This window comes from Epinephelus lanceolatus, chromosome 20, assembly GCF_041903045.1.
Source record: "Epinephelus lanceolatus isolate andai-2023 chromosome 20, ASM4190304v1, whole genome shotgun sequence".
NCBI classification, from domain to species: Eukaryota; Metazoa; Chordata; class Actinopteri; order Perciformes; family Serranidae; genus Epinephelus; species Epinephelus lanceolatus.
In genome coordinates, this window is record NC_135753.1 from 19,927,904 (window position 1) to 19,955,017 (window position 27,114).

General features: G+C 40.8%; 2 protein-coding genes across 3 annotated transcripts; both read left to right on the plus strand.

The window, feature by feature from the left end:
* Positions 1–249: 249 nt before the first annotated feature.
* cpb1 (carboxypeptidase B1 (tissue)) lies at positions 250–7,504 on the plus strand. The gene is made up of 11 exons (XM_033638334.2): positions 250–361; positions 2,166–2,241; positions 2,579–2,703; positions 2,786–2,885; positions 2,972–3,073; positions 3,165–3,269; positions 3,359–3,469; positions 3,597–3,687; positions 4,424–4,626; positions 6,745–6,829; positions 7,136–7,504. Exons 1-11 carry the CDS (start codon positions 297–299, stop codon positions 7,321–7,323), a joined length of 1,251 nt encoding a protein of 416 aa, XP_033494225.1. The 5' UTR covers positions 250–296; the 3' UTR covers positions 7,324–7,504.
* Positions 7,505–11,447: 3,943 nt separating this feature from the next.
* Positions 11,448–26,463, plus strand: LOC117264944 (glycogenin-1). Of its 2 annotated transcripts, XM_033639278.2 has the most exons (8): positions 11,448–11,586; positions 13,441–13,576; positions 13,707–13,881; positions 13,967–14,129; positions 21,772–21,898; positions 24,592–24,808; positions 25,175–25,213; positions 25,477–26,463. In XM_033639278.2, the coding sequence occupies exons 1-8, from the start codon at positions 11,580–11,582 to the stop codon at positions 25,624–25,626; spliced, it is 1,014 nt and encodes a 337-aa protein (XP_033495169.1). In that variant the 5' UTR covers positions 11,448–11,579; the 3' UTR covers positions 25,627–26,463. The 2 variants fall into 2 exon arrangements, with proteins under 2 accessions (XP_033495169.1, XP_033495170.1); XM_033639279.2 differs by lacking the exon at positions 25,175–25,213.
* The last annotated feature ends 651 nt before the right edge of the window (positions 26,464–27,114 follow it).

Consider the following 27,114-nt stretch of genomic DNA (forward strand, 5'->3'; position numbering starts at 1 on the left):
GAAGTGATTCGTCATTAAAATGTGTCGTTAGTTACCAGAAATAACAGCTGATGTCACATTAAGTAGCTATTACAACTTCGAATCAAGTGACCTTGGCTCAGAGTTTCCCTGAGCACCTCGAGCATCGATTAATCATTGACTGTGCATCATGTCAGCCCCCGTTCCTCCACGTAGCACCTAAAAATAACAGGTGGCTTTTTTGGAGGATGTGTGACATCACAGATGGTGATTGGTGGATGGGCGGCAGGTCAGAGTTATAAGCGCTGCCAGGCGGTGACTTCAGCCTCACTGACAACATGAAGGTCCTCCTGCTTCTCGGATTGGTGGCTGTTGCCGTGGCTGACGTCACTCGCTTTGAGGGGTAAATCTCTAGTCTTTGTCAAAGCAAACATTATATTTCTGTGAATTATATGTCACACTATTGCTATAATAATGTCTAAATTGGAGTGCTAATCATGACTTTGCATTGAGCAAGGATGATAACATATGCGGCCATGACTCTTGACCTATCTACTATGTATTACAGGACAGTATTAGCCAATGTTAAAGGAACACTTCACCCACAAAATTACCACTCGTAAATCCATCATGCCTTGTTACCTTGACTTTGTAAGGAATTTTTTTTTTTTCTTATTCCCATGTGTCCCAGTGAACATTTTGATTTAATGATCAATTGGGGACCTTGTTAAACAACAGCAAAACTATATCAAAACAAGTCTCATTTATCCAGTCGTATGCTGAGTACTTGCCAAACACATGCATTTTTGCTAAAAACCTTAGTGTTTGGATTTGAAAAGAGCATTGAGTTTTATTTTTAGTTCAGTTTTAAATAGTAATGATTCAGCAACAATGCATGTGTTTGAGAAGTATTGAGCATACGACTGGATAAATAAGCCTTGGATTATTAATCCATATATAACAGATAACAGATATTTTGATATAGTTTTGCGATTGTTTTATGTTCCCCAATCAATCAATAAGCCAAAATTTTTGCTGTTTGTTGCAGAAGCAAGTTTTTCTTCACAAATTCAATGTAACACAGCGTGACTAATTAATATGCAAATAGTAATTTTGTGGGTGAAATACTCCTTTAACTAGTAGATCAACTATGTACTGCAGTGGTTCTCAAATGGTGTGCCATATGTAAATCCAGGTGTGCCATGTGATTTTGTGATAACCACACATTATTATTGAAATATTCGACTGGGACTATGCAAAAAATTATGATGATTTTATATGATTTTTTAATTGACTGTATCAGTATGTTGTGGCACCCATTTTCTAATAAAGAGGCAAACTCGATCTAAAAAAATTCAATTTAATTTAATTTAATTTGATTTAATTTACTTTCATTTAATTTAGTTTAGTTTAGTTTAATTTAATTTAAAAAAAATCTTACATTATTACATATAGTGCTTTGATGTATTTTTAAAAGTTTAAAATTAATTTTTTGAATCATTTTGTTAAATATTTCACGAGTAATAGTTAATTCCCAATTGTTATTTATATATTATTAAATAAAAACAAACATTTATGTCGTGATAGAGTAATAACGCACCTTATAGAGGCTATTGTGTACAGATATAGATACAGGTGTGCCTTGAGATTTTGGCTGGCCCTTCTGTGTGCCTTGGGCACAACAAGTTTGAAAACCGCTGATGTACTGTATCCAGCATTATGAGTCACTATAATAAGCCTGCCATCATTTAATAGTACTTCTATTTCAATATTTTTGGCAATAAAATATTGTTAAAGCAGGAGGGTGTCCTGGTTACGAAACAGGATTTGTCCCTATTTAAACTCCTTTGCTCAAAGGTATTTCAACAGTATTGTACAAACCAGTAACCCTTTAACTGCTGTAAGGCCTCCCAAAAAACATCCGGCCTCTATATCTTTATGTAGCTGCAATTCAGTTTATATAAACTTTGTACTGAAATGAGTTCAGAGATAGAATTGAACATGAAACAATCATGGGTTATGAACCTTGCAGAAGAATAACACTAAACAATCACGTCACACTTCATTCTTGCGAAAGGGCAGCACTTGTGCAGTTTGCACTTCCTAAATGTACAGAGTGTTCTGTTACAGAGGCTGCCTGGTAATATGAACCACAAAAACTGCAATGGGCTATTGCACCATATTTGTGATTTCTTTTTCTTCCATAGAGAGAAAGTCTTCCGTCTGAAGCCTGTGCTTGATGAACATGTGACCCTCATTAAGGACCTGGCTAAGAGCATCGAGGTACCTTGCTGCTTTCTCACACACCCACACACCTTCTAATGCTATCTTTACTCACTACAGGGGTGTAATTGGTTTGCTCAAGGCGGAAGTGGCTAAATTGGACCTACTTTTTTGGGTCAATTCTCTGAATACCCCATTCATATATGCATGTCATATCAAATTGCACCTTTTTGAATGCTTGGATGAACTACTGTCTATATTTGCTGGATCTCATGTCATATTCACTTTACAATAAGTCTTTCAGTCTTCACTGTTTGTCAAATGAGAGGCTGAAATTTGGAGTTTCCATCTAAAGATCTCAACATGCTCAAGTGTTTGACTTTGGCGCCATCTGCAGGTTGACTTCTGGAGCCCCGAGAGCGCTGAGCTGGTGACCATTGACATTGATGTGGACGTCCGTGTGCCTGCCATGTACCTAGATATGGTGTACACCATCCTGCAGCAGAATGACATGGAGCACATGTAAATAACCAGACAGATGTCACTTAAACACTAGGATTTTATTTTTTGCACATTCTGTTTTAACACTTAAATCCCTCTATAGAGTCCTTATTGAGGATCTGCAGTCTGCTGTCGATGACCAGGCTGACAACAAGCCCTCTCCCAGGGCTCACAGCTACACCAATTACAACAGCTGGGACAAAGTAAGGGGAAAATAGACCATCAGTTGCAATCTTTATCCTGGCCAGACAGTAATTTCCTGTTCTTATTTTTCTCCCTTTAATTTCAGGTCCAGTCCTGGATCAACTCCATTGCCTCCTCTAATCCTAGTCTGATCAGCAAGCAGGTGATTGGAAACACCTACGAGGGACGTCCCATGACTGTCCTCAAGGTATTTCGAGCCTGCTATATCAAAAGTTTTCACTATGTTTACCACCGATTACATCTAACAAATGGCTTATGATTACTTTTAACAACCACAGCTCGGTAAGAAGTCCAGCTCCACCAAGCCCGCTATCTTCATGGACTGTGGTATCCATGCCAGGGAGTGGATCTCTCCTGCCTTCTGCCAGTGGTTTGTCAAGGAGGTAATGAGGACACCTGGATGGGCATGGCAAACATTTACACAGAGGTTTCCAGTGATTACAGCACAGAATGTTTTTCCAATCTTCCTCAGGCTCTGTCCACCTACGGCAGTGATTCTCAGATGACCAGCCTGCTCAACCAGATGGATGTCTTTGTTCTGCCCGTCTTCAACATTGATGGCTACGACTACACCCACAAGAGCGTATGTTCCACTTCCAAGCCTCAGTTTATAGTCAAACCTAATAAATATAATGCTGTTTATTTTAAGAAATTGTTGATTTGTTAAATGCATGTCTGACATGTTTATTTTTTCCGCTTGGGGACTTTAGAACAGGATGTGGAGGAAGACTCGCTCCAGGAAATCTGGATCCAACTGCATTGGTGCCGATCCCAACAGGAACTTCAACGCTGGCTGGTGCAGTAAGTACAACACTATACTCAAGTGCCCCTCATATCTTAAAGCAGTGCTCTATTGATTTTGTATTGTATGTCATGAGAAGCAGATGTCTTGACTTTTAGTGCGTATTAGAAGTCACACCCCAAAAACCTTCAAGCCTACATTTCCCACAAGGCAACTTGGTGCCAGCTTTCAAATCCACATTTTGCAACGTCAGTAAGGCAAGCTTTTTGGTATAAATTTGTAGTCTTAAGTAGACGTCTTCATAGGTCCAGAATAACAGACCTGAACCCTAATAGACCTGGAAATCTGGGAAATAAGACTCGACCTGGTGTGTGTCCAAGAGGAGAGAGACCTGAGACATTTTCTTGAAGCTTCTTTTTCACACCATTGAAGATGGTATTTCCTTGGCTCCACCTTTGGCTTGCTGGTGTCTTCTTAGATCCACTTGGGTATTACACATGATGATAAACAGACCCAACTGACCCTACTAAAACTACTAAACTGTAGGTGTCTTGGGTCCTAGGTTCCGGTTAGGCCTTGGAGGACGTCTAGTTTCAAGCTGAAACAGAGGTTACCCTGACAACATCACTATGACATTGTCAGAGGTACTTTCTCAAACTCCCTCCAGAGCCACATAAGACATTTTACAAGTGTTTTCACTGGCTTTATAGTTTAATGCAGGTAAATTGAATTCCATGTGTACAAGAAGAAGAAAGTGTCTATCGATGGTTTTCATTACTGTTACTTTGATTACAGCCACCGGAGCCTCCAGCAACCCCTGCAGTGACACCTTCTGTGGGTACAAACCTGAGTCTGAGATCGAGGTCAAGAACGTCGCCGACTTCATCCGTAGGAACAAGTCTATTATCAAGGCTTACCTCACCATCCACTCCTACTCGCAGCTGCTGCTCTTCCCCTACTCCTACACCTATGAGCTGGCTGCCGACCACAGTGAGCTGGTAAGTTGTCATTACCTGCCATAATTGGCATATCATACATGCAGTACAGCTGAATAAGTACAGTGTCTATATTAACAGTCAGTCACATTTACTATATAATTAGCCATCATGGCAGTGTCACATGCATCGCTACAGTGCAGCAGCCTTTTATACAGCCTTTCATAGAAACATATACATCAGGAGCACAATAATAAGAAGATTAACTGCATCAGACATAGGCATGTGACATTTTGGATGACGCTGGCTCTTCATATAATTATCGTCAGACAAGTATCAAAAGTAAAAGTTGATAGTGTCACTATGCAGTTTACATTAGCAGCAGATTTGGAATTTTAATTATATTACATCTATACAGGAATTACACTCATTAGATGCAGACTATTCCATGTAAAAATGTTTTCACAATGGGGAGCATCTCCAGTAAGGTGTAAGCCTAGCTGCATGTCAAAACTTCCAGAACAAAAGGTGTTATATTATATGAATATAATAGAAACTGATTATCATATCTCTAAAGGTGTTTCCAAAAGCTTAAGCAAGAATTCAACCCACTCCCATAATGACTCTTATCTAAAGGCCACACTTAGCTGCTGCAAAACATTTACTCCCTGCTCATATGCCTCACTCTCATGGCTCTTTTACCTCTCACTGGGGTGTACAGTTAACATTCACACCCCTGCTCCAGCTCTCACACGAACTGTGGCAGATCACATGTCTCTGCCTCTCTATTACTCACTCGTAATTTAAGCTCTCTTCTGACACATTGCAGAACAAAAGAACTCGAGGGATCTGTCATAACTCATCTGCTCTTCCAGAAATATCATTTCCTGCTCCGTGCATTTCTCTGGGGCTTTCATTTCCTGTTGGAACTCACTGAAGCCTTTTTACTACTTTCTGTAATATTAGTAAAAATGTTTGTTTGATCAAATGGATGGTGGTTGCTGCAGGCGGAAAAACATATATTTACTATTCTTACTACCAGATGTATTTAATAGTTGTTTGGTTCTGTATAGTACTAAGTCTTTTCACTTTAAAGCCAGATAATGTAGCTTTTAAAAGACGTTATACATGCGTAGGCTAATGTTAGCTAACTTTTTAGAAATAGCCTATCCACCTTATACTTGAGGCCGTTAATGTAGAAATGATTATAGGTGCAACTTCAGCTAAGATAGTGGAAGTAGCAGTACGCTAGTTAGTTGCTTTAACTGTCTATGGTTTGTCTCAGTGGCTAATCTTAGTGGCTAGAACTTGTGGAGCATGAGCTGTAAAATGTCATGTTTATTCATTTAACACGTAGCTAAAATTAATACAGAATTATGTTAAATGTTAGGCAAATGTGTCAGCGTCTCTTTATGAGTCGTAACAACTCATTAATCATCTACCTATGTTAGCTTGGGCTCTGTTAAATTTAACAGTATGCTAACGTAGCAAGGCAAGCTAAGTGCTAGTGCGCTTGTTTCAAAAGGAAATGCTTTAAGATGGCTGTCACCACGTCTGGGGTGTAACAGGTGGTGTGTTCCAAGTTTTTTGTCCCAATCACTCTAGGAAAGAGGATTAGCTTTCCGTTAGGTACTGTTTGCACTGGAAAACAGCAGTTCTGGTTCGACGCCTGAAGTTGCACCCATAATTCACACATTATCATGGGGCTAGGAGTAAGATGAAGATATTTTATTTTCTGATGTGATGTCTAAGTCTAAGTATTCAGCAACACAGATGAATATATCAGTACTTTATAAGGTAAAAACCTTCTGATTGGTCCTTTAACACAGTGGTTCCCAAGTGTGTGTAGCCTCAAGATCCAGATTTTTCCTTAGTCATTAGTTCAAGGTCCACACAGTTTGATATATTCAGCATCATACTTGCATTTGGCCATGTTGTCGAGTTAGTTTGCTGAGTCTGTCAAGTAGCTGTCCATTGTCTCACTTATTCTACAGCAGGAAATGGCAGTTCACAATAACATCTCTATGCCAGAAACTTACCGTACTTCAAAATAAAGTGTGTTTTTGCGAGTCACTTGCGGTCCATTCAGAATGGACCCGCGACCCCCTTTTGGACTGTGACCCACCAGTTGGGATCCACTGGTTTGACACATCTGACTGTTGTTTCTTCTCTGTATCATAGCTGAAGGTTGCTGAGGGAGCCTCTGCTGCCCTGCGTAGTCTGTATGGCACTCGCTACACCAGTGGACCCGGTGCTGCAACCATCTGTAAGTAAACCAAATATTGCAGCTGCATTGGTCTCCATGGGGAAATAGTGTGTTGAGAGAAAGCTTGATAGTCTATTTTCCACCAATAAGAATATTTATTATGATGTGTTCACGATGCACAAACCTCTTTTGAGAGACATGGCCTCTAGAGGCAACAAAAGACCCATCATGAGAGAAAGCTATTTCTAGCAAACAAAGACTTTTTTGGCCCCTGAAAGCAGTATTTGTATGAAAACACATGCAGGCTGTCCCAGGTCATCAGCATATCCCAGTCTGAATAATCCCCCTCTCCTTATCTGCCCTCAGACCCCGCTGCTGGAGGCTCTGATGACTGGGCCTACGACCTGGGAGTGAAGTATTCCTACACCTTCGAGTTGCGTGACACTGGTCGTTATGGCTTCCTGCTGCCCGAGTCTCAGATCAAGCCCACATGCGAGGAGACCATGCTGGCCGTCAAGTACATCGCCGCCTACGTGCAGAAAAACCTCTATTAAAGAGCGGAACTGCCAGGACCCCTGCCAACTCAGCTCCTCTGTACCAGCCCCCAGCCCCTCCAACCTCTCAGCCATCTCCAGCCTGTATCCATGGATACGGGCACCACCCGCCATGTTTCCTTGCTGTGCTTGACAGAATGTCAAGATGAGTGCAAACAATAAAATCAATGATCCATCCCCACATGCTGAATCAAATTTTTTATATGTATATGATAATATAGTGTCTGATGGACTGAGTCTTTGTCATTTGTAAGAAAATATAAAAAACAGTGTGTGTATGATGAATAAAATAATGCTCACACATCACAGCCCATCACCAAGAGGCCAGAAAACTTGTGTGAACAAAGATTATAAGAATAATTTGCCTTAAAAATCCTCCATGGCCCAAGAAAACAAAGTGAGACTGAACTTAAACAATGCAAACCATCCAGTGTGAACAATTTAGAGTATATGTACTTACACTAGACAATGCTTCTCCATCAAAGAAGGCAAACAAGAAACAAAACCATCCACTAATCGACTGTATCAGCCTCTTTGAACCCTGGTGATCCTTCTTGCTCTGCTGGCACTGCTCCAGCGGTGGAGGGTGGGGGTATCAGTCTTTAAGGATTTTTGTCCAGCAGCACAGCACGTGACACCCACAGAGTAACTCCTTGGCAGCGTCTCCACTCTGCCAAGCATTTGCCTGAGTGGAGAAAATAAAGGAGCCAAACATCAGCAGGGAGTTTAACTGCACTGGCACACATTTCTGAAGCAGAAGGTAGAATGTAAGTGATTGCTTTTGTAACATTATGACGAATGCAAATGTGTAAACATTGGTAAATTAAAGGCTCAGTGTGTAGGATTTATGGGGACATATTGGCAGAAATGGATAATATTATATAATGAGTATTTTTTGTAGAATGAGTTTTCTTTAGTGTATAGTCAGCTGGAAATATTGTTTTTGTTACCTTTGAATGAGCCATTTATATCTACACAGGGAGTGGGTCCTTGTTCGCAGAGTCCGCTATGTTGCACCGCCTTGTTTCTAAAGGAGCACAGAATGGACAAACCAAACACTGGTTCTAGATAGGGCCATTCATTTTTTCCACTTCAGCCACCTGGCCATGACGAGCAGTATCATAAAACTGTTTTATTCAGTGTTGTTTCCAGTTTAAATAACTGGATCCATTTGTTTTGGAGAGGAAGAGACCTCTACAAATAATTTGGCTAAAAAACTAACTGACTAAAAGCCCCATGAATATTTGGATCTTAAATTGGGTAAGTGTATAACTGGGTAAGTGGCTGGTCTGCAACAAGCTGAGCAGTGTCAGAGAAAAATGGATTTGCGACGTGAAACTGTTGAGCACTGGTTAGCAATGTTGCCTCACATCAAGAGGGTTCTGGGTTCAAACTCACCTGCCAGCTGGGCCACTTTGTGTGAAATTTGCATGTTCTCCCCATGTCAGCGTGGGTTTTTCTCCAGGTACTCCGGCTTCCTCCCACAGTCCAAAGACATTCTGGTTAATTGGTGACTCCAAATTTTCCGTAGGTGTAAATGTGAGTGTAAATGGTTGTCGGTCTCTATGTGTCAGAGCTGTGATAGCCTGGTGACCTGTCCAGGGTGTACCCCACCTTTCGCCCAATGTCAGTTGGGATAGGCTCCAGCCCCCCTACGACCCTGATAAAGATAAATAGTCATGGGTAATGATTGACGCCAGTTTTATTCAGGGTTTTCACCAGTTTTAATTACTGGATCCATTTGTGTTGGAGATGAAGAAACCTCTGTAGATAATCTGGCTCCCAGTAAAAATCTCCTAAACAGTGAAGGGATTCTAAACAAGAGTTCACGTTTGGCACATGGGAGATGTTTCAGCTGGTTGCAGTCTTTAGTCTTCACCACTAGATGCCACTAAATCCCACACACTGTTTCTTTAAAAAAATTTAAATTTTTCCTCAAGGCTTGGCTTCCTAACCTCTGTTCATAATTTTCCCGAAATCAGTAGTACATTCTATTAGACGTGCATTTGAAGTTGGCTACATTCACCTAATATACAGTTCTGTGCAAAAGTTTTAGGTGTCAAGAAATGCTGTAAAGTAAGAATGCTTTCAAAAATATAAAGTTTAATTGTTTATTTACAGAAGAAATATCTAAATCAAATCAATATTTGGTGTGACCACCCTTTGCCTTCAAAACAGCATCAATTCATCTAGGTACACTTGCACACAGTTGTTTTAGGGCAGGTTGATCCAAACATCTTGGAGAACTAACCATAGATCTTCTGTGGATGTATGCTGCCTCACATTCTTCTGTCTCTTCATGTAATCCCAGACAGACTCAATGATGTTGAGATCAGGGCTCTGTGGGGGCCGTACCATCACTTCCAGGACTCCTTGTTCTTCTTTACACTGAAGATAGTTCCTAATGACATTGGCTGTATGTTTGGGGTCATTGCCCTGCTGCAGAATACATTTGGGGCTAATCAGATGCCTCCCTGATGGTATTGCATAATGGACAAGTAGCTGCCTGTGTTTCTCAGCATGGAAGACACCATTAATCCTGACCACATCCCCAACTCCACTTGCAGAAATGCAGCCCCAAACTTGCAAGGAGCCTCCACCATGCTTCACTGTTGCCTGCAGACACACTTATTGTACCGCTCAACAGCCCTTAGGTGAACAAACTGCTACTGTCAGATATTTCAAATTTTGACTCATCACTCCAGAATACCTGCTGCCATTTTTCTGCACCCCAGGTCCTATGTTTTCATGCATAGTTAAGTCGCTTGGCCTCGTTTCCACGTCGGAGGTATGGCTTCTGGCCAGACTTCTCCGGACAGTAGTTGGGTGTACCTGGGTCCCACTGGTCTCTGCTAGTTCTGGACTGATGGCACTGCTGGACATTTTACGATTCCTAGGGAAGTGAGCATAATGTGTCTTTCATCTGCTGCACTAAGTTTCCTTGGCCGACCACTGCGCCTACGGTTCTCAACATTGCCCGTTTTCAAAAGAGCTTGAACAGCACATCTTGAAACCCCAGTCTGCTTTGAAATCTTTGCCTTTGCTGATGCAGTATAACGACCTTGTGTCTCATTGCTGTGCTCAGTCTTGCCATGGCATATGACCTGTGGCATGAATCTGTTGTCCACAGCCTCACCTTGGTTGCAGAGTTTGACTGTTCCTCACCCAGTTTTAGGCCTTCTACACAGCTGTTTCTGTTTCAGTTAATGACTGTGTTTCAACCTACATATGAAATTGATGATCATTAGCACCTGTTGGGTATAATTGGTTTATCATGATCCGACAAAATCGCTGAGTTTGTGCAAGGGTGCCTAGATGCTGTTTTGAAGGCAAAGGGTGGTCACACCAAATATTGATTTGATTCAGATTTTTCTTCTGTTTGCTCACTTTGCATTTTCTAAATCGATAAAAATAAACGATTAAACTTTATATTTTTGAATGCATTCTTACTGCATTTCTTTACACCTGCCTAAACATTTTGCACAGTCCTTTAGTTATTTTTATATGAATATATAAGATACATACACACAGTTGTTCCCCCTCCCAGTAGTATTACACTCATGTACAAAGCACCACTTGGTCCATAAATTAAGTCAAGAGCTCAACTGAGGCCACTAAAAATAATTTACATACTGTAACATAGTATATAAGAGGACCAGAGGCCTCTGTTTGTCTTGACACTATCATGCTATATTACGTTTATTCCACAAGATGGCGACAGAATACCAAGCGTCTAATACGGAACATCTTGTTCCTGATTTCAGCACCGCATTACAGCATCATCACCATCTCTACATTGTCATCAAGACTAAAGATGACACCAGTCAAGGGACACACATGGCGGTTGTTTGAAAGGTCATGGCTGCAGAGTGATGCCTCGGGAATGTGAAACTGTATCTGACTCCAGAGAAGTTTTCGGCTTTTATTTCCCCCTGTGAGACCACGTGGAAACAAAATTGAACTTTTGAATAAGTATAAAAGTCATTTCAGAGTTATTAAGTGACATTTTTGCTTTTACATGCACACAGAACACTTTGTAAATCTGTGAAAAGCTGAACCCCCTGACCTGCCGGGGGGTGTGTGGAGGCTCATGTTGGGAGCAGGTGGGTGTGTGGAGACCGTCACATGACGCTGCGACTGGCTACTGTCAAGCTGGTATAAATCCACCTCTGTAGATTTAGTCTGTCCTCTTTCCTCCACGCAAAGCTGCCGTGTCCTCGGGTCCAGGCTACAAAGTAGCTTCGACTTCTTCAGTCATGGCTGGTATGTAACATTTTAACATTTTTAACATGTCAAACTCGCGGTGTTTGTCTCATGTCGACATTTCCTTCAGGCTCGCGCGTGTCTTCTTTGAAGTTTTTAAAAGTCCCGCAGACTTTGGCAGTTTAAATACCAGTGTGTAGTTAATGAAAATGGCTGGCTGTCGTTGAAGTTGCCTGCCTGTGTGGTTAAATGTTTGTGTAGCAGCAGCTCCTCGAAGTTGGGAGTTTTTAAAGGCCTAATGTGTAAAAGAACATTGTGTTTCCATGTGTGTTTGTGTGTCCAGCTGACTGCTGTCGGCCATATCTGCAACATGGGTAGCATAGCCTATACAACAGTGATAAATGACTGCAGTGACCTGTGTACTGTATGTGCGTGGTTAACTCAATGTGTCAGTAAAACAATTAAATTTAATTCTTTTATTAGATTATAGAGCTTTGTAATATGTATATATTATATAAGAACATTTCTCAAAAGAAAATGCCCATTAAAATAAGCATATTCTCCCCTGGTGTCAACTTTAAATCCATAACATGACAGCAAAATGAAACCATTTTGCAAGTGTCAGGTGTGGGCCTTATTTTTGTGCTACTGCATGTCATGATTCTCCATTACCCAACTCCCACTTGTGATATAATATTACTGGGGAAATGGGAGTGGGTGTGGGTGTGTGCAGCCTGTACTGTAAATCCACTGAGCCTAGGCTGCAGTTGGACTAATGTGTTTCATGTAATGCTTCATGCATGAATTCTACAGCACTGGTTTGTACCAATTGGAAAAGGGGTGTGAGCAAAGAGGTGTGGCACCTTGTGCAGCCAGTGAGACAGAACAACTTTTTTCCAGGCAACCCTGACCCACTGTTAACATTTTATACATACTGTACCCACTGTCTTGCTTTCTTTGCCGACTATTGGCAGTACAGTACCAAGAGGCTGATATACAGTCCAAGTGGGAGTCATGTTGGCCCACATGCTATAGTCACACAATGTCCCCAGCTGCCAAACCGATTCCATCATCACATCACATTTTATATGTTCTTTCACAGGCGAGTCATTGTTCTGAAACCTGACTTGGCAGGTAGCTGACAGATTTTCCTCAAGGCCGAGAGAAGGGGTGTTGTGGAGTAGGCACCACACTGCAAATAAAATTCACCTTAATGAGACAATTATTTTGGTACAGGCTACCAAAGTCTTATTTTTCTTGACAAGCGAGAAATCTGCCATTGATGTGATGCCATAGTGCTGGCGGAAACTCAGGTTGTTTTAGAGTATCTGAAAAGGCAGTTGTGTTTGAAATATATTGGTTAACTGGAATGTTGGCAGATGCTTTTTTACTTGTTTCAGCAGGCTTTTTTGGTGTTTAGTGTATTGTATATTCCTGCAGGCTAAACATGAAGCATGTGACTTCATGTTAAGGTATTTGCAGCGCAGTCTTAGTGTAGTTTAATTACAGGAAAATGATTTAAAACATCAAAGTCAAACTTTGTTTCAGTGTCAGACAGTTAAATAATAATGGTTACATGTTAGACACACCATTTATCACCATTTTACTCTCTCAACTGAAGCTCAATGCTTTAACACTTACTGAGCTACTTGAGTTGCTTTGACATGGTGTGCAAGATTTTGTTGAAATATTTGGCGAAATTTGTGATTTCGGCAGGTGATTCACAGGCAAATCTAAAATAAAGAAACTCAGAAGATCTGCAAGTGTGGGGTAGATAAGGTTAGACGATATTTAAACGGGACACACTTGGGGGTCGTGACCAGACATTTCTTCTACGTTATTTTGTAGGCACAATGACAATCGATTGCTAATGAGTGTAATCGTCTTTGTTGTGATGATTTCTTTCCTCTACAGACCAGGCTTTTGTGACGTTGGCTACCAATGACAGCTATGCTCGTGGAGCCATGGTTTTGGGCCAGTCCCTCCGCAACCACAATACATCCAGGAAGCTGGTGGCACTCATCGGTCCACAGATGTCGGAGCCTTGCCAGTAAGAAGCCTCACCTCCAGCAAGTGGTGCAACATGTCTAAATCACACCTGTTAGCATTCTTGTCAAGCCTTGTTTTCCACCTGCGTTGTTGTTGATGCCGATTCATTCTATAGCACTGTGAATCATTAGGACCGTGCTGAGGAGAATCTACGACGAGGTGAGGGTGGTGGATGTGCTGGACAGCGGTGACACAGCGCACCTGGCCATGATGAAGAGGCCAGACCTGGGTGTCACCTTCACCAAACTCCACTGCTGGACTCTCGTACAATACAGCAAATGTGTTTTCATGGATGCAGACACACTGGTGAGACTAACTTAAGCAAGAAAAAATCAAGATGTTGTACTGTAACTATCTATCTACTGCCTTTATTTGTTTGTCTGCTTCCTAGGTGCTTTCAAATATAGATGAGCTGTTTGACAGAGAAGAATTGTCAGCTGCTCCCGACCCCGGCTGGCCTGACTGCTTCAACTCTGGTGTGTTTGTTTTTCGGCCTTCCATGGAGACTTACGGCAAACTGCTTCAGTATTGCACAGAACACGGCAGCTTTGATGGTGAGTCAAGACGAACGTGTTTTGGTGCTTTAGTTTTGGGTTTTGGACTTCTGGTTGGACAGGTAATTTGAGGTCATGACCTTGGGATCCGGGAAGTTGAAACATTAATTGAAAATAGTCAATTATAAGTTGCAGCGCTACTTTCCTTAAAGGAACAATTCCACATTTTTGGAATTTGGAAATATACTTGTTTGCTTTTTTTTTTTTTTTTTTTTTTGAATGTTGGAGTTCTGTAAATCAAACAAAATATAATGTGAAGAAATGAGCTTTGTGTGCTGGTTAGTGCAAGTTTTTAAGCTTGGGATGAGCCACGCTAGCTGTTTCCCCCAGTTTCCAGTCTTTATGCTAAGCTAAGCTAAGACAAGCTAACCATCTCCTAGCTGTAGCTTCATATTAAATAGACATATATTTATAAAGTAAGAGTGGTATCAACCTTATCTTCCACAAGACAGCAAATAAATGTATTCCCAACTTTCCCTTCAACTGAATATACCTATTATCAGTTATCCTTTGAAATCATCCTACATGTTGGTGTTGGATCAAATTTAGTTGTGTCATTTACAAGTTTCCCTCAAAATAGACATGTCTGGTTAACCACCACTGGGTTTTCATGCCAGCAATCTTTTTTCAGTAATCCTCAAACATTAAGGCGTTGACCAGCTTTGGGTAACATTGAGTTCTTAGTAACATGATGTTAAACCGAGCTTGTTTATCTTTTGCTCTAAGTAAGGCCTTTATCAAGCCCAGTGCCTGGACACAAGGCCCTCCTGTCACAGCCTGTCTAGCTCTGCTGAGTTATTCTCAGGGGCTCACTGGAGAGGGGGGTGGAAGTTAAATTTGAGAGGCCGTGTTTTGCACAGAGCACTGGTTGACATTCAGAAACTCTTCTCCTGTGAGGCGTACTGTAACTGAATTGTGGTCGACGTTTTGGCTCCCTATCAGGTTTACCGAGCAGCTCAAAATCAGCAGCTGAAAAAATCATTGGTCTGTACCTGCTGGGGGTTGTGGTTCTCAACATACTGCACGTTCACCAACTTTGCTTTCCAGAAAAAGTTACAGCAGTTTTTGAACACTACGCAAAAAAACAGCCAGATTCCTAACACTTGACTCAGCCAGTGCCAGTTTTTGAAAAGGGATCCAGTAAACATCCCACCATGGCAGCACATTTATTCACAGTAAGCTTTGTTAACATCCCTTTTAAAAAACTTGGGTCTGCTAAAGTATACAGTTACGTCACCTCAGTCGAGCCTCGCATACCTTTCTCAAATACACCAGCTCAGAACTTTTGTGTAATGCTATGTTCAGCAGATATTTGGCTTATTAGCAAACGTAGAACCAGAACCTGGGATCTGATAACTTGCAAATAATATTTATAGGTTACTACCTTGCCTCATCTCTGAGAGTGCCCTGCTTCTGTCAGTGCTAGTAACTGTAGAGTTTTTTTTTTTTTGTTATTGCGGAAATTTAAGATGTTTTTTCTATCTTAAGACCAGATAAACACACTTTATCCCAAAATTGAAAATATATGTTCTTCCTCTTACATGTAGTGCTATTTATCAACCTAGATTGCTTTGGGGTAGTTGAGAGTGTTGGAGATATCAGCCATAGAGATGTCTGCCTTCTTTCAAATATACTTGAACTTGATGGCACTCGGCTTGTGGTGCTCAACCGCCAAAAATACATTTAAAAAAAAAATAATCCCACAGCAAGCTGTCTTTCCAGAAATTATGACACGATAACTCAAGATAATCCACAGGCTTTGTTGTGAGCAGTTTCATATAGGAGCTATTTGCTTTCACCCACCAACCGTATCACCATGCGTGCATCTATTGGTAGCTCATTTAGCACCTCTGAGCTTGTTACCGCTACAGCTCAGCAGAGGAGGACGCCATTCATGTTCACATCTCGCGCTGTCATGAGCACGAGCCTTTCGTCCATGAGTAGCCTCCTTCTGTTGAATTTGTAATGGCAACACCGTTTCAGAATGACCTCAAACAACACTGGCATTTGTCTACTGTAACGTCTTCTTAATAAGCCAAGCTATAAGAAAAAACTGTTCCTGGGTTTTAACAGAATAATAACTTAAAGTTCGGGTACTAACTTTTCTTCATGGCCAAAGTTTCATACTTGGGTTACATGATGAAGGCTGTTAGAAAAGGCTGTTAGGGACCTGCGTATACGCTGGTTGGGCTCTAATCAAACTCATTGTTTCTTTGTGGTGCTGTGACCTCAAAAATGCCACTAAACAAAAGGGGCAGTTGTGAAATAAACAAATCAGGATGCAGCTTACAGTAGGGATCGGAAGAGCCGGGGCTTGTCCTTGTCTGTAGCGGTGAACCTTTTTAACATTAAATGACAAACCGTTTTCCCTTGTGATACTGTGGACGAGAGTCTATGAGCCAGAGTTCATTGGAAAAACCAATTAGTTTGCTTAACAGTGGCCAATGCTTTCAAGTGCCGACCCGCTTTGGCTGCCACAAGTGTTTGTTGGCGAGAATTTCCCCCATCACAATCGCATACAAAAGACATTGTTGTCTTCATTCTTTCCAGAAAAGATGCCTCTTTGTCAATGAAAATTCATGTAATACTCACCGTCATTGTATTTATTTTTGTTATACCCAATATTTCAATGGGATGTCAGCGTCTGCATGCCTGATGGTGGGCTAATAAGTAAAGCTGTCTTATTTATAGACATGGATGGTCTTTTCATGTGCACTGGGGCATGAGTTGAAGTTGCTGTGACCTTTAGCATTTCAGTTCCACTCTGCTATAAGGAATACATGATGTACATGTGCAGCACTCTGTGTCTTCGCAGTTCAGGGATGATATTGAAAAATTGCTGAGGAAAGACAACAGGAAAATAATTTCAGTGGTTGAACCCGGAGGCTCTATCTCTGCATCTGTGGCTCCAGTGTTGTCTGCTGCCAAGACAAACTGGCAGAGTTGGATGCACATTCTTGCTGAGCTCTGCTCATCCCCTCAAAATGAAGACACTCAGCCCCATATTAAGTTTGAAATCCCCAGTAGAGGTTGTGGGTTCAGACAAACAGCAGCGATGTGTGTTATTTTAAACTGCAGCAGTCGGCGGTTTCACAGGCCGTACAGTTCTGTGCTTTTTGGGAGCTATATGTGAAACTTCTATTAAATGCCATCTCATCTTGTGCCAGTGGCAGTCCAATGACTTAGTGTATGGCAACTAGGTGAAGCAATTCGGCATGAATGGTCAATGAGCTTGTCTCATGGTTTTGCTTGGCTTCAAAATTTAGCATTCTAGCTGGTCACTTGCAGATTTAATGATGTAACAGAAGAGATGTTCACTGGGGGACGACATTTTCAATTCAGATCTGGTTGTATACTTGACGGGTAACTGACCTACTTAACATCAAATGCGTCCCTGGATTTCAGACTGTCCTGAGTTCTTTGTTTACGTAAGCCACCACCATGGCAAGGGCTGCCCAAGATCTAAATTAGCCAAATTGAGCAAGGGCGAGTGGCTGTCCAGCCCTCCAGTCGGGCCCCTATGAGCAGAGGCAACTCAAGTGCAAACTTAAAAACAAGTGTTAACCCAGAGGGCAATGTTGATTCAAGTCACCAGCACAGAGAGACAAAACACTTTAAATACTTGTGTCTGGTGGTGTTATTTAAAGTTGACTAGTCATGAATAGAGCTGGGGATCTTTGTAGATTTCAAAACGAGTGCAGTCACAGTACCTAGGTTCGTAGTACCAATACCAAAATTAGACTTTGAGAAATAGAAAAAAATATCAGACTCAACAGTTCTCAGCTCTTCAAAGCATTTTAGCATCTTTCAGCTCATCGTTTTTATTTTATGGTTCAGTCTCACCACTCTTATCGATGTTGTTTCCAGACAAAACGGGCACTTCTTCTCAGTCAAAAAAGCGGATAAACCTGCTGTGTGCTACCTGCCCAGCACCATGTTAACATGATAGACAGGTAAAGTAAGCAGGTAAATATAGTGAAGCATATAGCTGCTATAGAGTGAACACAACTAAACTTAAAGGAGAGTAAATATTGGACTACATTTTAAGTGGGTGGGGACACCTTTGCCACAGTTAGAATTAGTTATGTATTTAAGATGTTTTAAAGGGACAGTTCATCCCGAAATTGAAAATACTTATTTTCTCTCTTACCTGTAGTGCTATTTATCAGTCTAGATTGTTTTGGTGTGATTTGCTAAATGTTGGAGATATCTGCTGTAGAGTTTTTCTGCAATCTCTTGAATATAATGGAACTAGATGGCACTCAGCTTGTGGTGCTACAACAGCCAAAAAATAGACTTGGAAAAACTGAACAGAATTGTCGTTCCTGAAATTCTGACCCGATACCTCAAGACCTTGTTGTGAGCAGTTTCATGTAGGAACTATTTCCTTTCCACTGAACTACACCTGCCAACTATATCACTGCACGAAAGGAAATGTGCATCTACTGCTAGCTCACCTAGCACCACTGAGCTAGCTAATGTTACAGCTCAGCGGGGGAGGATGCCATTTATGTTTACATCTTAGGTCATGAGTATGAGCCTCTCGTCCCTGGGTAGATGCACTTTTCCTTCAGTGCTATGATATCATTGGTGGGTGCAGTTTGATAAAAGAAACCTACATGCAACTGCTCACAGCCAGGTCCGGGGAATTATCTTAAGTAAACGGGTCATGATTTCTTTGAGCGCCATAAGCCGAGTGCTATCTAGATCCATTATATTCAAGAGAGGGCAGCTGTCTATGCGGCTGATATCGCCAACGCTCTGCAACTAACACCAAAACAATCTAGATAAATAAACAATGCTTTGATTTTGAGGGAGAACTGTCCCTTAATTTTGTATTTGGTGAAGTTACAAGACAACATGGTATATGCTAGTCATATATTTGAGGTGCAAATCTACTGTAGTGAGAAGTTTGTCAGTTCACAATGGAGCAATCAAACTAACACTGCCATCTGATATCAAGCTATGATATTACAGCCTATGGAAATGGTTCTGGTGTTGCAGAGCAGATTTTGACTTTGAGCTGCACATTTGAGGTCAGTGAGCAAGCAGCAGGCAATCAATCTTTGTTAAGTATGAGATAAATAAATCCTCAGCACTGTGGTGGATTAGCCAAAGAACTCAGCCTTCCTATATATATACCCCAGGGTCCCCGAACAACACACTGATCTTTGATATTTTGCCTTCAGTGGAGAGTAGGGTGACCGTAATGCACATGTGACAGACATGTTCTGTACATCATGTCTCTTAAACACTCTGTGCAGCTACTGCGATCACTATAAATTTACACTGCACTCATGCATTGCTTCTTATGATATGATATGATATGATATAGGAAACCCGGGGATAAAAGCTACTGAGGGAAATGTATTCACATCTGCCCATTCCTTCTAGCAAGTCAGATAATTTTATTTTAAAGGGAGGAAATCTATCTCTGTGCTCTGAATGTCTGGGAACATTTCTCCAACAGCCTGTCTGGACTGATCTCAGCAGACTGCTGACTAATGTGGAGCACAAGCGGAAAAGCTAATTAATCTGGCTGTCACAGGTGTGCAGATCATTTGACTGAACTCTCACCCAGCTTGTCCTCTTTCAAAAAAGCTATCCAGTCATATGCTAAACCTGTCAAAGCATTTTGCAAGCTAAATTAGCTGTTATGCCACCATGACAGTTTCTCAAAGCATATTCAAGCTACTATTGCAAATAAATTACACCAAAGCACTCCCGCTTTCTTCTTTGACCTGAAGTTAACTGAAATGTTTCATCCGTGAAAACACATTTTTGAAATTGCCATTCAGTGTGAATTTAAAACGCCCTACCACTACAGAGATTCGGCAACTAGAGCAAGCTTCATCTGCAGTATCATGTCTGATTTGACTAATAAATCTTTGAAGCAAATTTCAAGCTGCTGTTAGTGATGTGGATCAGTTTTGCATTGCTGCTTTGAATAACCGAAGTAAAAAACAAATCATTGCTGGAAAAGAATTTAATTTTAATTCACACCTGGTTTTTATACTTCAGCACCAACGATAGCTGTGGGTTGTCCATCAGTCCCATTCTTGTGAACACAATATCTTAAGAACAATTTTGCACAAACGTTCACTTGGTCTCAGCGATGAACTGATTTCATTTTGGCGGACAAAGGTCAAGGTCACTGTAAACTTGCATCTGTCTCATTCTTGTCGATGCAATATCTCAATAAGATTGTGAGGTAGTTTCCTCAAATTGATCAAAAACTGATTAGATGTTTATGGTCAAAGGTCAATGTCACCTTGCATTCATTGCATTCTCCTGTAAGCAATATCTCAAAAACACCTTGAGGGATTTCTTTCAAATTTTGCACAAACATTCACTTGTCAGTGCAATATCTCAATAAGGCCTTGCAGGGAGTTTCCACAAATTTGGCAAAACATCTACTCTGATTCAACAATGAACTGATTAGATTTTGATGGTCAAAGGTCAAGGTCAGTGTGACCTACCAGAGCATGTTTTTGGTCATAACTCAAGCATTCATACGCTAGTTATGACAAAATTTCACACAAATGATGAAGTGATGATTAGTCAACATCATATCTCAGGAACAGAAGGGGAGACATTTGGTCAGATACCGAATTGTCGACACTAATCTTGGGTGCCGACCTTGAAACTGTGCTGTGTAGATCTCCTGTACTGCTAGGGGGGTAGATTTGTATGAAGCATCAATGAAGCGGTGTAGCGATTATCTATTATAATTGGTTTCACAGAGTTTAAAGCTACACTTGGTAACTGTTATATAAAAAACAAACATATTTGCTGAAACTGTCACTAAATCCACACAGTAGTACATGAGACAGAATCTATTTAAAAAACAACAACACATTTCTTCCCCTCCTCAAGATTATGTTACTGCATTGCCTATTTCTCACTTCAGATGTTTTCACAGAAACACATTTTGGTGTACTGTTTAGCTGTTAAATGAGAGTTTGTGACCTGGTCGCCATGTTGAAAACAGTCAAGCCAAAATGAAGCACCACCGACCGGCCAGAGCAAACATTTGCACTTTTGCTAAACAGTACACTAAAATATGTTTCTGAAAACATCTGAAGGGAGAAATAGGCAATGCAGTAACATAATCTTGAGGAGGAAGAGAAACAGGATTTTTTTTTTTTTTTAACAGACTGTCTTGTGCGCTACTGTCTGGATAAAGGTCACCATATCGGGTCATAAATTCTCATTTAACAGCTAAACAGTACACCAAAATGTGTCTGAAAACATTTGAGCCTAGAAGTGGGCAATGGAGAACAGTATCTTGATTCATATTCTTATTTTTGATCACAGTTCACAAGCAGCGATTGACATGATTGACAGCAGTGTCAGACTCCTCAGCTCTGATTGGTTGTTTTTGTTTAGCCATGGTGGAAATCAAGCAAATGCCACTAGAAGCTCTATAAGGAGGAAAGGAACATGATTTTATTTCACAGATTTTCTTTCTCCTGTACCTCTGTGTGGATGTAGTGACAGTTTCAGCAAATATGACAAAGTTACTTTTATAAGTTACCTGTAACAGCATTAACCACATCTGAAAGTGCAGATTTCTACAGATTATTTCTAATAACATGTCAATGTACTGTCATATGTTGATTTTGCCCCCTCTCTGTTGCAGGAGGAGACCAGGGTGTTTTGAATGGCTTCTTCAGTGATTGGGCAACAGCTGACATATCAAAACACCTCCCCTTCATCTACAACCTCAGCAGCATAGCCATCTACACTTACCTTCCAGCATTCAAGCAGTAAGTCAATGTCCGTCTACTGAGGTTATGTCTCCAAAAAACATGTTGCAATAGTATACTATTACAAGAATACTACAGCAGTCTGTCAATGTGACTAAAATCACGTGTATCAGATGCAAAGCCAGTATGAAAGCAGACACTCGATCACATGAACATGTAGTGACATCGTGACGACATCAGGTTTCAAGCGAGATAAGCAGTTAGATTCCAGCAGCTCTACTGGAGCATCCCCCCAGCAGGCCTCAGCGCTGGGTTGGATATCCACCCTGAGCTCCCAACAGCTGAAACCAAATCCTAAAATAGAGTGGATATTTAAAGGTCTTTTATGTTCGCCTCCAGGACAAGTCATTGTGCACTTGGTCTTAAGCTCCCCCTCCCATTCTCACTGCCTCTCTGCGTCTAAACCGTCCTCCTCCATAGAAACAACCTCATCAACAAGCTCTTAGGTTCGGCATTTCCTGGCAACCAAATTGGCATAACAGGGGTGATAAACATGTATTTACTTGTTGTTGGCTGTCAGCAATAGTGGGGCTTAAGCAGTCTGGCAAACACAAGAAAACAACCCACCCCCTGGGAAGATTCAGGTTTATTTGTGTACACGTGTAGTATGCCAATGCTAAGGAGAATGCCATATCTGAAGGGGCTGGCAGGGTTTCTAACAGACACTAATATGATGTAGTCTAATACAAGTAGACTAATACCACCACAGCAAAACAATGTGCAGCCTTAAATCTTATTTTAAAATGACAGTTTTATGTAATGACATGAATGGAGACAGCAGCACTATCACTATTTAATAGTAGTTACAATTGTTGTTGTTGTTGTTGTTATAATATAAACAACAATTATAACTACTATTACCATTTAATAGTAGTTATAATTGTTTATATTATAACAAGTGCAACTTTTCAATATCTGTGACCATGTACTCACAAGGATCCAAGTGTTCATGCATTCACACAGCCAACCTCACACAACACATTTCACTGTACAATGATGCCTCTCAACTACAACTAGTGCAAAATGGTGTGTATAGGCCCCACAGGCTCCCACTGATTCAAAACACATATTAAACATGGCTAAATAAAGACACTTTCAAACACAAGTACACAAATCAGCTTCACTATAACTCGCAGCATTCACAGACAAAGCACTTGTCTTTATCTGGACACATTTTTCCCACAAATGCAACATGCTAATGTTTTTAGCACAAGCCTATGGCATTTTACATTGTATAAATTAGCCTAGCGGCTAGCAGTCTTTTCCTCTACTCGTATGTAGCCAGGGACGACGGCAACATTTAACAAAGGTAATGTTACAAAATTTGGCTCTATTGCAACTCATAAGGTTCATTGACAAAACAGCTGTCTTATACTAAACAGGTTTGCCAAACCAATATAACATGCTAATGTTATTAGCACAAGCCTATGGCTCAAGCCATTGTATAAATTAGCCTAGTGGCTAGCAGAGATTTTCTCTACTCATATGAGGCCAAAATAAATCCCATACAAGACTTAAAATGCTATTTTTATGAGGCTTTATTGTCTTCACAATTTATTGTTTCTTATCTGTGAAATTAAAGAAAATGAAAGCTTAGTTTCCACTGAGGGAACTGGTTTCAGCTTATAAATATAGACAGGAGGTCTGTGTCGCTGTGACGTGTATTTGCATTTCTGGTGAGGTGCAGGTCAGGCTGTGTCAATATGACACAGAAGTATAAATCTGGCATTAGTTTAAGATAGCAGTTAGCATTTTTGACCTTCCTCATAGCATTTTACAGATGAATGTAGGAAAAGAAAATGAACTTGAATACTAGATTATAGGAGGACCATGCAGCTTTATAACCCTTTGTTTCTCTTACAAATGAAAGATAGATTAATGGGCATCTAAATGCACTATTTCTCAAATCGGTACACTCTGCAGTTTTGCTGCTACAGTCTAGGTTAGTCTGTTATGACCACTAGCATATGGTGGCCAATGTTAGCTAACATTAAAAGTAAATAATAATTACGAGACGCTACTGAGGCAATTTGCTGTCTTTGACTCTTCTCTGTCTCTGCTACTATTACATTAACTTAGCATTGTGGCGAAATACTAACCAATAATTTGAGTATTTTGTACAATTAGCTCACAGTTGTAGCCACACACTCACAGTGGACACTGTTGAGCAAAAGTTTCAAAGTGCTGCTTTAAATATGGGACCATTTTATGTATGACAGAAGCAAAATGACAGAATATTGTTTTCAGAATGAATATCACTGATGTTGCAATGATTTAAAGAAGATAATTCATTAAAATAATCCACTAACCATCTACAATAAATCTTTTTAGGTATCTACACTTAACTCTCATTATTATAATTATGGTTGGCAGCAGCTCAGTCCATAGGGACTTGGCTTGGGAACAGGAGGGTGACTGATTCGGGTCCCTGTCCGGACCAGGTATGGAGTGTGGACTGGTCGCTGGAGAGATGCCAGTTCCCCTCCCGGGCACTGCCGAGGTGCCCTCGAGCAAGGCACTGAACCCCCAGCTGCCTGGGGCGCCTGTCCATGGGTGGGCCCCTCACTATGAAATCTGTCTATTTGGTGCATGTGTGTATATGACAACAGAGTGAAAAGGTTGAATTTCCTCTCTGGGATTAATAAAGTATATATAATGTCTTCTTCTTCTACATCTTCTTCTGCTTGTTTCAGGTACGGTGGCAATGCCAAGGTGGTCCATTTCCTGGGGAAGACCAAGCCATGGAGTTACACATTTGACCCCAAATCCAAACAGATGGCAGGAAGTGTACATGAGGCCACAGGACATCCCACCTTCCTCGTGGACTGGTGGATCGTGTTCTCCAGTGCTGTGGTGCCCATGCTGCAGGAGCAGTATGGAGACCGGCCTTTCTACTCCGGATGTGTGGAGGTGAACAGTTTGGTTAATTTGGTGTTTCTCCACATGACTTTATGGCATTTAGTCATATTACCTGAGAGCTGTCAAATATACAAGCCAATGAAAAGTCACAGCCGCCTTAGGATTTCCAAAGTTTGACCAAACCAACTTTTTACAACTTTGTTAACCACGGACACACTGACCAAGATTTCTTCATTGTCCAGCTGTGTAAAACAAAAATTGTTGATTGTGGTACTGTGTGTTTGTAAACAGATTATACCATGTTCATGTAAGCACATGTACGTTGCTGTCACATACTGTTTCATCTTTCACTGTTTTTATTTTGCGCTTTTTCTGGATGATATACCTCTTTTCTGTCTTCCTATTCGTCTGATAAAGTTCCGGTACAGTGACACAGTCACTTTTGAAAGTGAACAGGTATGGTGAAAATGATGGGGGTTTTAGTAGCTTAATAGTCAATAACAGTTTGCTGGCAAATGGTTTAATGCTACTGCTACTCCTACTTTATCGCGTGTGTTTGCCTTTGGCATTAATTTGGAAAGGCTACGTATGGCGAGTCCAGTGCTTTTTAAAAAAGCAATGAGCGCAAAGGATGTGTTCTGTGTTGTCCGTCCGTCTTGTCATTGATTTCATCTTCTGTTCTCCTGCTCTTTGTTTGACTATTTTATCTTCTTTCTCAGGGTTCAAGCAGCTCTTCATTTGCACAAGAACTTGAGCCACAGGTGTCCTCAGAGGAACGGAAGCAGAAATGGGAGCAGGGGCAGGCAGACTACATGGGAATGGACTCATTTGACAATATCAAGAGAAAGCTTGATACCTTTCTCAAGTAAAGAAGCGATGAAGGAGGATATCAAAAGAGCACCTGAGTTTAACAAACCGTCACCACAGGTCTTTCATGAAAATACTGTAAAACAGCTTGCATTTGTCACTTCCTAGCTGTTTCTCAACTTCAAATGAGTTGAGCTGCTCCTTCCACCAGCACTACCCTCTCCATACTCCAAAGACAGCGCCGATTTAAATGGGAAATGAAAAGTTAAATATATTCTGAGCGGCGTTAATTGTCTATGCAAGACTGTCATTATTCAGTTTACCCTGCCACAGGTGTCTGATCTGTTACACTGTGAAGAGAATCAGTCAAGAAAAATTTATAATGAAATGAATTCACTCTGAAGAGTATTTGGAATAAAAAATTTTTTTGCAATACTCTATTTTTTCATGCTGTTTTTGTGAAACGGATATGGCAACAAGAGTTGAACTGGGTCTTTTGTATCTTTGTGTCTAAGATAAGCAGTCACTTACATGAACATTCTTCACTTTTCCTTTTTTTATTTTTACTACGCAGTCACCTAGCAATCTGCTGAGCATTAAAACCGCTTCTCTCAGTTTATCTCTTGCTTTTGAATTGAAACTGTTTAACATAGACCTAAAAACCTGTTTACAGCACCTCTAACGGCCATAGTATGGCCATATAGCCATACATATATACACTAGATCTATAGTGCCTTAGTGTCTTGCTCTCTCTATTGCCATCATCCTGTACCTGTTGCTGACTTGCAGCTTTTCTGTAGGACTTTAGATTTTTAACTTTCTTGTTTTACTTGACCAGAATGTTGGCTGTACCACAAATACCTTCATCTGGAAATAATAAAGACGTCATTAAAAGTTTGGATCCTGTTTAGGTGTTATTTTTTGGTCTCAGTGAAACTGATAACACTTGTTTTTTCATGTGTTTGTGTGTGTAAAAAAAGAATAGTTTCTAATGATTTTATAGGCATATATTCAGCCCATTTGCTGTACATACAAAACCAGTTTGGACACTTTGAGCTGCACTCTCAACAGAAAGTATCGGTGCATAATTGGGCATACTGTAAGTGATGTCACTCAGTCTGTCAGGTGGGAAATATCTATTAAAATGTATTACTTTAAATGTTTTTTTAAATGAAGGCAGCTCATTCTATGAAATGGTTTGTGTAGTTTATGTATATACCATGAAACTTCAATTAAAAGCCTAGTCTCTTTTACTAGCCCGGTGTGGCTACACATTTTGACAAATAAAGGCCTGTCTCCAGTAGACGCCTGGGGCCTCATCTATAAACATAATGTATGCACAAAATGAGGGCTGAAAGAGCCACACGTCACTTCCCATGCAAACATTGTGATCTGTAAAAACAGACTTGATGGGAGAAACTTTGACCCGTGCTTACAAATATTTCGGAGAAGGGAAATGAGCGACGCAGATGGTGAGGTGGAAGCCTGATTGTGGAATTTGTCCAGTATTTTTTGGCACATGGCATTTTTGGCTTTTGTCCATAAGCACA